Below are 14,076 nucleotides of genomic sequence, written 5' to 3'. Positions count from 1 at the left end.
GAGGGGGAGGGGGAGGGAGGGAAGAGAGCTGTACTAGCAAAGGCTAGACCTGAGACAGCCTCAAGAGAGAACTAGAGATGGATCTTTTCAGAAATGGAGCATGGGAAGAGGCGAGGAAGCAGGCCCAGCTGCCCTGTGGTAGGAGATCTCCCAGCCTAGGGGCCCAGCTACCCTGCGGTAGGAGATCTCCCAGCCTAGGGGCCCAGCTGCCCTGTGGTAGGAGATCTCCCAGCCTAGGGGCCCAGCTGCCCTGTGGTAGGAGGAGCAGATAGGGCCAGGCCTGAATCTACATTCTGAGGGAGGAACAGGCCTCAGGCAGGACTCTGGTGAGGGAAGAAAAGGCCCAGGAAAGTCACCTCCCTGCTGTGGAATGCCTTGAGACTGAACAGGTGCTGTAAGGTACTGAGATCCACTCACCAGTGTGGGAGCCTAAGCCTGGACACTCCCAGTCGAGGTGGTCTGGTGTGTGGAGACACCTAGATCTCTCTGGACTCTCTCCATCACTGTCTCCCCTCCCTACCCCTGCCCTGTCCACACCCACCAGCCTTACTTTGTAGGTGAGCTGCTCAGAGCCCACGGAGGGAGCACCCACAGCCAGGTCAGGCAGCCCGTCCTTGTTAAAGTCCAGCACGGCCAAGGCTGAGCCAAAGCGACCTGAGGGCTGAAGAGGCACCAGTTACTTCTGTGGACTAAGCATGGACTACAGAAAAGAAAGGGCAACCAGACTCCCACTGTTCAGTGCCTGGGACCCACCCACCATGCACAGGCTGAGCCCAAAGCTTCCAGGTCCTGCAGCACATCTGGGACACAGCTGGGTAGCTCTGCCCTAGGGGGCTTTGAGCAAGTCTGTCTGTCTGTCTGTCTGTCTGTAGAGATGTGATGTGAGGTAACAGAAAGCAGAGGGTCAAGTCTGGGGAGATGTAGGTCTACAGAGATGGTCTCAACACACACTGAAGCAGTGTGTGTGTGTGTGTGTGTGTGTGTGTGTGTGTGTACTGCTAGAGTCTGAACTGCAGGTCTTGAGCATGCCAGGCAGGTACTCTACCACTGAGGGACATCCCCAGCCCTTTTTAGAATTTTTCATTTGAGACAGACTCTCTCTAAATTGCCCAAGCTGGCCTTGAACTCACTCTGCAGCCAAGGTGGGCCTTGAACTTGCAATTCTCCTGCCTTAGCTTCCTAAGTAGCTGCGCCAACAGGCCCACACCACCAGGCCCAGCTGAAAAGAGTCTAAAATGCCAGTCACACGGCACCTGCAACAGCAGCAGCAGCTGACATCCATGGAACACACATGATGTGGCAGAGCCACACTGTCTCATGTGTTGGTCCAGGATGATTACTACCTTTAAATTTAAAGTAATTAACATGAAACTCCAGTCTCAGCTGCACTGGCCGTGTCTCCCACACATGGGAGCCCTTGTTCAGTGACTCCCACACCGCAGAGCACAGCCGAGGAGCCTTTGCTTTGCAGCAGGAAGGACTGCTGACCTCCGCATGGATTAGAGCAGGGCTACTGTTACTGCTCACCCCACTTCAACACAAGTGGAAAGGTGTTTCTATTCCGATACAATTTGCTTCCAAGGTAAATTCTATGTTGTACACTTTTCTTCTATCTACGATCAGCATAGGCCTCACTCATCAGCCTGTTTCTTTCAGGCCTCACTTCACAGAGAGGCATCTGGTACGTGTGAGGTGCACCTGGCCCAGTGCCCTGTCTATTTATCCATTGGCTCACTCCTACAATGTGTGTATAATCGTATCTGCATCATCCAGCTCCTTCCGATGAACCAGGAACTTGACAAAGGAGCAACAGGACTGCTCTGGGATATGATGCATGTTATGGCTGGGTGGGGACCAGTGATGAGCTGAGCCCTGCCCTCCGCAGACCGGCTGTGTCATCAACAGCAGCCATGTGAGGCCCTGGGGAGGGTTAGTCAGTGGGTCACAGAGAACCACAGCACGTCTTTGAGACAGAAATTCCAGTTCTCCACCATAGCCAGGGACACTAGAAGCTCATGGTGACCCAGGGCCAGGCACCAGCTTCCTGAGCCCAGATGGTCATCCTCTGGTTATCTTCTGAATGGCCAAAGGTCACAGTGGAGGAGGGTATAGAAAGCCAAAGTGTGCCCCTTCCATGTGGACTTTCAGAGTTTATCACTCAGAAGCCACTGCCCAGAGCATTAGACATTGCCTGCCTCTGACAGGGATGGCTTTGCAAAGAGGCAGGAATGGCTGGATTTATTTTACATATTTTTCACATGGCGTCAGACGGCGCCAGAAAATGGGGCAGCCTTTTGGGTGTGGCTGCACATACTGGCCAGGCAACTGATGTCCATGGGCAGGATCAGGACTGATTTCATCAGAGCCTAAACTAGGTCAGCATGGAAACTCCTTGGCCTCCTAACCTTTTTCTGTAGACAAGTGTGCTGACTTCTTTTCTCTCCACAGCATTAGCTGGCAATGGAGAAGTGACTTGTCCAGACAGACAGACAGACAGACATCATCGAACCCCAAAATCTGGGTTCCTAATCCCAGATCCATGACACTCAGAGGTATAGGGCCAGGTTTGTGCCACCAATGCCTTTTGATCCCCTGCGAGACCCCTAACCATCACACACACACACACACACACACACGCACGCACGCACGCACGCACGCACGCACGCATGCTGGAACAGCTGATGCCTCCCGCGCACTGGGACACACACACACACACACACACACGCACGCACGCACGCACGCACGCACGCTGGAACAGCTGATGCCTCCCGCGCACTGAGCCCTCGGGGATCCTCAGTCCCAAGAGGAATGAACACTCAAGCTCTGTAACAAACATGGAAGGTGACTGGATTATTCCTAGCGATGAAAAGCTGCTCAGTGAAATCTCTGCAAATCCTGTCGCTCAGAGCCACTCCTACTGTGGCCTTTGACTGTGAGAAGCATTCCATAAGATGGTCACATGAGGGAAAAACTGTGTGAAGGGTGCATGGGAACTCTGTCTTTACCCCTGTGCTGTATTAGCAAGAAATCACATCCCCTCACACCTGCAGTCCCTGAACTTGTAAGGCTGAGGCAGGAGGATTACTGTGGAGTTCAAGGCCAGCTTGGCCGGCATAGCTTAGCCTACATAGCAAGCCTTTCTTACAGTCACAGACTGAGATAGATGCTGTGAAGACCGCTCTGAAGGGGAAGGCTGCACCCAGTGGGCCGCCAGCTTCTTGCCATGATAATGACTCTTCCTACTGCTGACTCAGCAGGAAGAGCTTGACCTGGTATGTGCTGGTTAGGAATTGGGGTGCGGCCTGGCAGTATGGCACTGAGTTCACCAGTGAAGGGCCAGGGTGACTCAGTGATAGAAAATTGGCCTAGACTCCCCAGTGAGGGGCAGGGGGTGCGGCACAGTGGGACAGCACTTGCCTAGAGTCCGGCAGTAAGAGGCCCCAGTGTGGCTCAGCAGTAAAGGCAAAGTGCCCACCTAGAATTTGCCAATGAGGAGCCAGGGGTGAAGCTCAGTGGTAGAAAACTGACCTAGAATCCCCAGTGAGGAGCTGGGGGTGCGGCACAGTGGGACAGCACTTGCCTGGCATGCATGAGGCTCTGGGTTCAATCCCTAGCACCAGGAAAATGAAAACAGAGTGAAATGCCAGCAGTGGCCCCCAAGAGGAAAGAGGAGAGGAAGGTCTCACCTGGAAACCCTCCAGGATCCAATGGGCCTCCTTGTCTAGGTCCAGGTCAATGGGGGGCAGGCCCAGGTCATTGCCGTAGATGACATACACACGTCCCATCTGGAAGTGGCCCGGATGGCTGTAGCCTGGTGCACCTACCACGAGGTCACTGTGTCCATCCTGGTTGAGGTCAGCTGAGACCATTGCCCTTAGGGAAAAGGAGGCTGAGTGGCTCAGTATCACGGCCTGCCCCGGCTCCTCTAGAACCCAGCAGTTTAGCCTTTCCAGGTTGACTATGTTCTTCACGACTGCTGTGAATATTCACTTGGGGGCTGCACCTTAGTGCGATCCAGTCTCCCTCTCCAGATGGAAGTCTCTGAGGAGCAGCGGATGAGCAGCTTTGCAAAAGCATCTGTGCTGTGAGCAGCTGCTATGATCCTGAGTTAGGCAGCTCTGTCCAGTGTTCCTAATCAAATACATGATTTCTTTCTACACTAGCTACACAGCCCAGCTTTGATGTCATTGAACTAAGTATCCAACATTTATTGTGTGAACTGAGATTCCTAGGAAAAAGGTCATACCTATGTTAAAGATTCTACAAGGTTGACCTATTAGAAGTCTGAGATTGCAGAGAGCTGGAATGTTGCAGACCCAGAGCCAGATTGTCTAGGCTGTCAGCTCCCTTAACAACCAGTCACTGCCCACCAGTGCATCTCACCTAACTTGTGACTACCAGGTAAATCCTTTTATGATGTATTAGCAGACCTCTACCTTCCATCAACTCAAAAGCTAGAGTTGCCCTCAGACAGCATCTGTGGCCTATGGCCAAGACCTCCCTACTCTGTGGTGACCACCTGCTTGATGTCCCCACCAGTATGTAATTAGAGTGCCTTGATTTATGACTTTGTTATGTTACTATAAAACTACTTGAGGGGCTGGAGAGATGGCCCAGCGGTTAAGAGCACTGACTGCTCTTACAGAGGACCTGGGTTCGATTCCCAGCGCCCACATGGCGGCTACAAACCGTCCTTAACTCCAGTTCCAGGGGAATCCGAAGCCCTCTTCTGACCTCCGCGGCATTGCACGACATGGGTGCACTCACATACATGCAGGAAATACACTCATACACATAAAATAAAAATAATAAATAAAATATTTTTTTAAAAACTCCTTGAAACAGTTACCCACATTGGGAACGTGGTATTTGGGATGGCACACTCTGTGTTCCCAGGCTGTGGGCACTCACATTTGGCTCCAGAATAAGCCAGCTCTTGTTCTCTCTGTAATGAGAGCTGCATTTTTGTGCTAACAAGTGAATCCTTCAAAAGGGAACTTGTGACTCTTCGTTACAGAGATGATGGTCAAAGGCTCAACTGCCACTCCCAGGGCTTAGACAACAAAAAGTCACAAATGTTCTGGCTCATAAGGTCATGGTGTGGAAGGCGAGGGGCGGGAGGGCAGAGGGGTGTCTAAGATGCATGATGGGAAGGGCAGCGGTCAGGGCAGGACCCTGTGTCCTCCTCACTCCTGAGGCTATGACCAAGCAGCAGGGAAGGCCCTGGGACTGTGCCTGGAGCCACTTCCCAGAAGAGCCACTGCTCAGGCAGGAATGGCAGCAGGACAGAGCTCATCTCCCACCCCAGCATGCTGGAGCCATCTGTGCCTCCCAAAGGAAGAACATGGGAGACCTTTCTGAGAAGATACAGCAGTGTCACCGAATCACAAGGAGAGTTACTTTTATGCAACTTGCCTCCATTTAAAAATCAAAGAAATCCCTAACTTTCTCTTTATAAAATGATCCTGAGGTCCCAGGCCTTCACCATAAGAAGCAACAGTATTCCAACTGTTCCCACAAACTTACAATGTCAATGTACTAGGGAGGTCTATGGTAATAGACTGCCAATGTGCTGGGGGCCTTGGGGATAGTCTATAAAACACTTAACTGTGTGATTCTTTAGCAGAATGAAAGCTCTTGGTATTTAAATGTATTTAGCCAGCTTTAAGGTGATCCTGAACCTTACAATAGCATAGCCATTAAATCAGTGTTCTTCTGATGATGATTCTTAGAAAATGGGTTCTGATGCAACCAAGACTCTGCTGGACCTGCAGAGGAGACGCCTACAGAGACACTCTGTACCCTCTTCAACTTCAGACTGTCAACCTTCCCAGCATCACATTAGTGTGTTTAACAAACAGGAAGGAACCAAGACTAGACTCACTTCCAAAGAAATGACACAAAAGCCTTCAGCTCTACCCTGTGGAGGGAGCAGACCAAGGATAAAGGACTCTGCCAGATTGGGAAGGGGTCAGGAATCTCATACTACAGACACACACACACACACACACACACACACACACACACACACACACACAACACACAAACCTTTTCTCTTCAAAAGCGTGGGATGTTTAAGATCCCATTTTTCAGCCAGGCATGGTGGCAAATGCCTTTAATCCCAGCACTTGGGAGGCAGAGGCAGGGGGATCTCTGTGAGTTTGAGGCCAGCCTGGTCTACATAGAGAGTTCCAGGCCAGCTGGTGCTACGGGGAGACCCTGTCTCAAAAAGAACCCTCCCAAAAAGAGATCTCATTTTCCTCAGCCTGGACAAAAAATGGAGGCAACTTGGGGCCCAGGCCCACCAGTCCCCAGGAGAGGACAGGTGAACCTAATCTCACAGGTAAATTTACTCATGGTCCAGCCTTTGTCTGGTGGCCTCCAAAACTGTAAAACAGCCACACAGCAGGGGGACTTTAGATCCCCCCTCCCGCCCATTTGACCAAATTTTAAAGAAATCCATTCTTCATTACCAATTCCTGCTTCTTAATTTCTTCTAAATACAGGGAAACCAAGGGTTCTGGACCTCTGTGCTTGGTAACCGCCAACAGAGGCCTTCAGAGCGCTGAAGAATGACTAAATGAAACTAACAGTGTAGACAACACTCCCAAGCCAATGACCTCATCTGTACCAGCCAAGCCTGGAGTAGGGGACCGACAGGAAGTAGGAAGCTGAGGGGCTGGAGATGTGCTTCAGTGACGTCTGAGAGCCAGTGAGCATGGTCCGCAGGTTCCTTTCCAGAGTCTGGTACATAAAGGTCATAGACTCCTGAAATGAAAGGTTATTTCAGACAGATGAAGACAGACAGCATCATCCACAGGAGCCATCAGACTCCTCAGGGATAAAATGAATTCTCACAAGTGCCCAAGAATAACACCTATTCCTATCAACTTAGGACAGCAGAGGGGACCGACGTCGCCCCCTGAGATGGGCTGAGGGACGATGGCAGAGATGGCCTCCTGCAGGGAACAGTCAGCTAGAATTTCCTCCAAGCCACTGGTCAGCATGGTCTGACCCAATGAAAGAATGTTTGTTTTTTGAGATAGGGTCTCACTATGTAGCTCTGACTGGCCTCAAACTCACAGAGATCCACCTCCCTCGCCTCCTGAGAGCTGGCATTCCAGGCATATGTTGCCATGCCCAACCCAATGAAAGGGTCTTTACAGACCAAAGTCTTAGCAAAGACAAGGTTGTTCAATCTAGAGCCGTGCTGTGTTTGTATATGGGTGTGGGTTTTCCCCAAACAAATGAACTGGAACAACACTGGGTTTCCCAAACTCCCTCCAAGCTGAGATGCTGATTATTTGAGTTTTAAGGAACTCAGTAGAAAGAAAGCTCCTGCATGTGTGTGCGGTGTGAAGCCTGTGTGTGTGGTGTGAAGCCTGTGTGCGTGCAGTGAGATGCCTGTGTGCGGTGCAAAGCCTGTGTGCATGCATGTATGGTAAGCACACCATTTATGTGCAATGCCGACAGAAGCCAGAAGAGGGCACTGGATCCCCTGGAACCGGAGTTACAGATGATTGTTATCCATCATGTGGGTGCTGGGAATCAAACCAGCTTGGAATTAAAATATATATATATATTTATTTTTATTTATGTGTATGTATCTGTCACATGTGTGTAGGTACCAGTGGAGGGAAAAAGAGGGTATTGGATGCCCTAGAACTGGGGTTGCAGGAGGTTGTGGCCCACCATGGGGTGCTGAACTGAACTTTGCTCCTCTGCAAGAGTAGCTAGTGCTCTGAACTGCCAAGCTATCTCTCCAGTACAAAGGTTGAATTTTAACTGTCCTTTTTCATTTATTTGTTTTGGAACAGCATCTCACTCTACAGCCCAAGCTGGCCTCAACTCACAGCAGTCCTCCTCCCAGGAGGATCACAACATGCACCACCACGCCAGCTAATTCTGACTGCAGAGACACAAACTCAGGTCACTTTCCATAGACCTCAGTATCCAGGGTCTCCACAAGCAAGCTGTCAGGAAGAATGGCCCATCCTCCTCCATCCATAGCCGCAAGCTCTCACCGGGGTCCAGGAACCTGTGCTGTAGAACACGCCTCTTTCCGTGTAGTTCATGTTTTTCCTTATATCTTTATTTATGGGCACAGTCAAATTCCTGTGAAAATCACTTTTCTGCACTTTTGAGCTGCTGAAGAGGGAGAGGAATGAAACGGTCAAACTGCAGAAGACAACACCCCCACCAAGTTAACAAGTTCATGAATATATACTTCAGTCACTGGCTAAGATATCATAAAGTCAGCATCTGAAAGTTGAAGGGATAAACACAAAACCACAAAACTTTAGGAAAACCTTCATGCCACAAAATCTTTTGGTGAGTGTATTTCCAAGGCTTAAAAGCCTGCCTTATAAAACCTGGTATTTCTGGGGCTGAGGCTGTGGCCTCAGTAGAATGTGTGCTTGGTGTGTGCATGGTTCTGGGTTCAGCTCTCAGCACCAAAAAAGAAGAAAAGAAGTAAGAATTACTAGTGCTTCCTAAAGTCTGAGTTCTATAGTAGGAAGAAAAGGCTTCAAGTGTTTCCTGAATACCAAAACATTAAATATCGGTTACTATTTCCCATACAGGCCAAGCAACAATCCCCTACCAGCTGGGGAAGGCAGGATACAGGCAAACTCATGGGAGACGTTTGCTAGACCCAGTTATCTACCAAATACATTCTCTAATTCAGAGATCTTGAGCTGCCCATAGTGTCACATGCCTGTAACCCAGCATGAGGGCTATAAATGGCAGAGCGGGAACTGGAATGCACACCTATCTGTCTACAGACCCCACGCTCCTACCTCTGGGGGAGACACTTTCTATGAACAATTCTGGATCCACCTACCTGAGGCTGTGGTTTCTGTGGCCGCCACACAAGATGAACAAAGGGTTCTCAGGCAGGTCGCACTCACTGGGAAACAAACAAGGTGGGCATTTTTCTCCTCTCTAAGCATGATTTTGATAGGGAATCAGTGGTGTACACTAAACCACTCTCAAAAGGCCTAAAGGTCCCAAAGACTGGTCATTTGGGACCAAGAGCCCAAGTCTTTCTAGACACGGCATCTCCGCCACCTGTGGCCAGTGGCGGGCACTGCAAACGCATGCCTTCCTCTGCCCTGCCAACTCCTCTGCTGGCTCGCATGCAATCGTGAAGTGTCCAGAGTCTGAAAATGTGACAGGAGCCAGGCCCCAGCCACAGTACTTGCGCCCAGTCACGCCAGCTACAGCAAACAAGTCTGCAGTGCTCAATTTCATTCCCTTAAAACATTCTGCAAATTCAATAGCTACGTAGGAAACTAAGTATCTCTTTTAGAAGTGAAAGACCTTGGAGAATGTAAGGATGACCTCATCCGATGAGGGACCTTCATCCAACTCTGGACAGAAGGATGATGGGAGTGAATGCACACATTGTGGACGACACTCCACTTTGCAGGGAATTTGTAGAGGCCACTGAGGGAGCCTTGGAGAAGTATAAGAGTGTCAAGGCAGGGCAAGCAGTCCGCACCATCCTGTCAAGAGCTTTCTTAGGGCCAGCCCTGTATCCACTCTACCAACTCTGCACCCCACACCCTTCTGGTTTTGGAGTGTTTGTTCATCGTATAATGTGATGGGTTTCATGTGACATTTTAATTCCCATATATCATGACTATAAGCACCACCCCAATACCCTCTCCCATGCACTTCCCCACTGACCCCCCCCACAAATCCTATTCCTCTTCCCAATAGTACATATGTGTGTGTGTGTGTGTGCATGCATGCACTAGTTTAACATATGAGAGAAAACGTGATATTTGTCTTTCTAGAGCCTGGTTTATTTTGCTTAACATGATGATCCCTAGTTCCATTTTCCTGCAGATGATGTAATTTGGTGGGTTTTTGGTGCTCTGCATAGAAATGCTGCTGTAGGCTGGGCGTAGTAGTGAACGCCTTTAATCAGGAGGCAGAGGCAGATGGCTCTCTGTGAGTTTGAGGCCAGTCTGGTCTCCACAGTGAGTTCCAGGCCAGCCAGGACTACATAACGAAATCTTGTCTCTATATATGTATGAATTTTCTGTTGTCTCTGGAGCCTCCTCTAAATTTCCCTTAAATTTCCATAAATTGTGACCTTTTCCTGTGTGTGTGTGTGTGTGTCCCTTTCCTGTGTGTATGTGTGTCCCTTTCCTCTGTGTGTGTGTGTGTGAGAGAGAGAGAGAGAGAGAGAGACCCTTTCCTGTGTGTGGGGGGGTCCCTTTCCTCTGTGTGTGTGTGTGTGTGTGTGTGTGTGTGTGTGTGTGTGTGTGTAAGGAAGTAATTTTTGAAATTCCATGTGCTAAGTTAGGACAGAAGAAGAAACACGCTGGCCCGTCATTTCTTCCTATACATCTCTCCTTAGCTATGTGCAGAACTAATCCAAAAACACAGCCAGAAATCTGTCAGCTCGAGGACGGTTGCATGTGGCTGATAGGAAACAAAGAAATGCTGGTCACCCACTCTGGTGTGGCCAGGCATAATGAGTTCTGCCAGTGTAAGCTGAGCTTGCATTTAATGGGTGAAGACAGTGGAGCCAGCACTCAGGGAGTGCTTGTGCATGTTCAACCCTTTGCATGAGGCTCCGTCTATAAGCTCCTCACACCCTCTTAATGAGGGAATGGTTCCTGTCCCCATTTTGCAGGAAATGAAAGCTTAGAGAGGTTTGGCAACTTGTGGCAGAGAACTCAGTGATGAGTGGGAGGTGTCTCCAATGCCAAACCTCACCCTCTCATCATCAAGGGTGGCATGCACTCAAAAGCCCTCAGATAGGGCTGGGGAAATAGCTCAGTAATAAAGTGCTTTGCCCACAAGCATGAGGACCTTTCGAGTCCCAGCAGGGATGGCTTGGCATGGCAGCCTTCGCTTGTAATCCCGATGTTAGGGAGGCAGAGACAGGCACCTGAAGCCTGGGGGCCACCAGTCTCGCCTAATCAACAAGCTCCAGGCAGATGAGACCCCATCTCAAAAAGCAAGGCAGAAGGCACTTGACTAGCGGTCCTCTGGCCTCCACACGAGACACACACACACACACACACACACACACACACACACACACCAAACTCCACAACTACACAAGGGCTGGGGGATCTGATTTGAGGTTTTGCTCATTATTAAAATAGGATTTTGGAGCTGGGGAGATGACTCGGGGAGTAAAGCACTTGCTGTGCAAACAGGAGACCAGATCTTGTGTCCCCAAAATCCATGATTTAAATGTAGGTGGAAGGGCTGGAGCGATGGTTTAGCACTTAAGAGCGCTGGCTGCTCTTGCAGAGGACCCGGGTTCAAATCCCAGCACCCACATGGCAGCTAACAACTGTCTGGAACTCTAGCCCAGAGGAACTGACACCCTCTTCTGACCTCCACGGGCATAACACAACAACCCAGCTCCCACTGTCCTGTGAGCACATGAGTCAGACACTCGCACATGTAAAATAAAAATATGAATATTTATTATATGACTAGAGTAAGTGGAGAGTGATTGAGAGGACACCCATATCAACCTCAGGTGTACACCACAAGTGTACAAACACAACTAGGCAAAACACACATGCATTTTATTTAAAAAAATAGGATTCATATTAGATTGCTTAATCCCCATCAAATTGCCACCCCCAGAGTCTTTGAAATGTTTACTATAGATTAAGCTAAAGTCAGTGTTAATATCAAGAAGAATTATATTTCAAGTTAACATAGTATGTAATTATAATTAATGGTACCTGAATGCTAGCAAAGGTTTTTTAAGAGCACATTATACTGCATTCTGGAGCTGCAACTCAGCCACTCCAACTTAACAGCCACGCTCTGGTGATCCTGACCTGGAACCAGCTCCCAGGCACAGCTCTTGCCCAGAGAGCCGAAATTCCCACTGCAGGCTGTGCTGGTCCAGCTTCCAAGCTCTAACCTCCACCCTTTCCCTGCCTCAGAAGCTGCCTCTAGCTCGGTGCCCTTCCCCTGAACCCTTCCATTCAGCTCAGCTGCCCAACACAGGATAAGTGGGTTCTCTGAGAACCTAGGGGCAGTTTCTTCCTAAAGATCCACTTCCTGTGTGGTCTGATTTACGGTTAGTCTAGTCTGCATCTCTGATTAACTTCTATCCTGAGCATGACAGAGAGGAGAAAAGAACTCAGAAGAGGCTGAGCAGCTGTTCCATCCAGCTGTCAGATTCCCACCACAGCCTGTGCTTGACAAACCACCTGCCTGTGACTTCATTTTGGAGGATGAGGGAGGTGTATATGAGCTACTTTTCAGAGACCCCTAAGTTCTGCAATATCCCCTCCCCTAAAACTTGAAGGGTATTCACCAAGTCTCCTGGGTGATCAGCAGTCAGGCTTCAGAGACTGTGGGAATGTCTTCTGTTACAAATGGAAAGTTTACCTACCCTTGCAATCAAAATTAATCTTTTGTTTTGAGATCATTTAACACTATCTCAGCTTGTTTATATACTTTAATCCCTCGTGTGTGTGTGTGTGTGTGTGTGTGTGTGTGTTGTAGAAATATCAGTGCAGAAAGTATCATTGGCAACAAGGAATTATCCCTGGTTTTGTTGCAGACAATAGGTGGGATTAGACTGATAACGTCTATTTGTGGTTGTGTGTGCTGTTCTGACTCAACAGTGGTCAGAAAGGGAAAATCCTGATAAGACAGGTTCCACATCACTTTCCCACGTCACGTGGGTTCAGTAAAGATGGGGCAAGGTCTTTGTTCAAGAGAACAGCTCTGAGAGAAGTGGGAGAGAGCAAGTTCTCAGAACAGATCTGGCTCACTCTTGGTTCTAACAGATGCTGCCTTATTGAGGCGCCTCTGTGTGGTGGCATGTCACCTCTGCAGGAGACCACAGATTTCCCATTCTTTTTTCCCTGAGTAGATTCGGAGAGCACTTCTGAAGTTGTTTTCTTTTGTTTTCACCAACCAGCTGAGTTGTGTTGGGGAATGCAGCAAGGCAGGGCGGGAAACAGGTGTAGCAAGCATAGTGGCACTCACCTGGTCCCATTCTCCAGCATGAAGCCGGTTAGACGGTAGATGTTACTGGACCAAAATGCCATATCATCCAGTCCTCCCAGGAAATACTCTTGGAACTGTTCCACCAAAAATGGGGACTTCATAGAGTACGTGGAGTAGAGCTACAGAGAAAGACAGAAGCCTAGGACATCGTGCTGTCCGCACAGCCCTTCAAGTCAGAATGCAGAAAAGCAACCCTTACCTTGGAAACAGCTACCATCTCCCCGTGCCTGCAAACAAATAATAACCCTGAGTTTCTATAGTAAAATGAAGCAAATAATGAAGAGAAAATTCCAGCCACAAGCATCTCCTCCCAGGCCCTCACAGAAGAAAACCCATAAATCCAAATTCCAGAACTAAAACACAAAACAGCATGCTCAGGAGCCACAATAAATCCACTGGGAATGTCCCTCTGGCTCCCACTTACATTTCCAAGAACTGGAGGTATGTGCAGTCAACAATGACATTTTTGGTGATGACTTTTTGACCATAGAGTTGATCATAAATTCCCAGAAGATCTTTGATGGGCACGTACCTGAGAGATGCATTAGAATGAAAGAAAGATGCTTTGGTTCTAAAGTTGAAACTGACAGTAACAACACAACAACCCAGCTCCCACTGTCCTGAGCACATGAGTCAGACCAGCACCAGTCTCTATACATGCTGCTTTCTGACTCTACCAATGGACCTTAGTGATGAATTCTGTTGTACTCCCTTTTCACATAAAGGGAAACTGAGGCACAGAACCAGCAAGTCATTTTCCCAATGATATAGCACAAAGACCTGGTACCATAACCAAATATTTATGAGAGGACATTCAAACACCAGAAACTGTACAAATAAAGACTCGGTTTCACGAATTCAGAATTCAAGAAATAATTCAAAATATTCTTCCTTTATAAAGCTAAATTATTCTTTAAAATCTTATCTATCTATCTATCTATCTATCTATCTATCTATATCTATCATCTATCTATCTATCATCATCTATATCTATCTATCATCTATCTATCTGTCTATCTATCATCTATCTATCTATCTATCTATCTATTTATCTATCTATCTATCTAT

General features: G+C 48.5%; 1 protein-coding gene across 2 annotated transcripts in view; it reads right to left on the bottom strand.

Moving 5' to 3' along the window:
- The window catches only part of Gpld1 (glycosylphosphatidylinositol specific phospholipase D1), a gene marked incomplete at its 5' end in the record, with an annotated part of 66,747 nt that overhangs the window by 28,493 nt on the left and 24,178 nt on the right, over positions 1-14,076 (bottom strand). Inside the window, 8 exon segments of one of the 2 annotated variants that reach the window (XM_008847099.2) lie at positions 551-661; positions 3,687-3,873; positions 6,632-6,768; positions 8,025-8,148; positions 8,843-8,908; positions 12,988-13,127; positions 13,208-13,235; positions 13,433-13,540. In XM_008847099.2, coding sequence (XP_008845321.1) covers positions 551-661; positions 3,687-3,873; positions 6,632-6,768; positions 8,025-8,148; positions 8,843-8,908; positions 12,988-13,127; positions 13,208-13,235; positions 13,433-13,540 — 901 coding nt within the window. 2 annotated transcript variants of the gene reach the window in all.

Source organism: Nannospalax galili, unplaced genomic scaffold, assembly GCF_000622305.1.
Source record: "Nannospalax galili isolate Female #2095 unplaced genomic scaffold, S.galili_v1.0 scaffold503, whole genome shotgun sequence".
NCBI classification, from domain to species: Eukaryota; Metazoa; Chordata; class Mammalia; order Rodentia; family Spalacidae; genus Nannospalax; species Nannospalax galili.
Note: the sequence above shows the minus strand (reverse complement) of the source record. Positions and strands in the feature narration are given on the sequence as shown.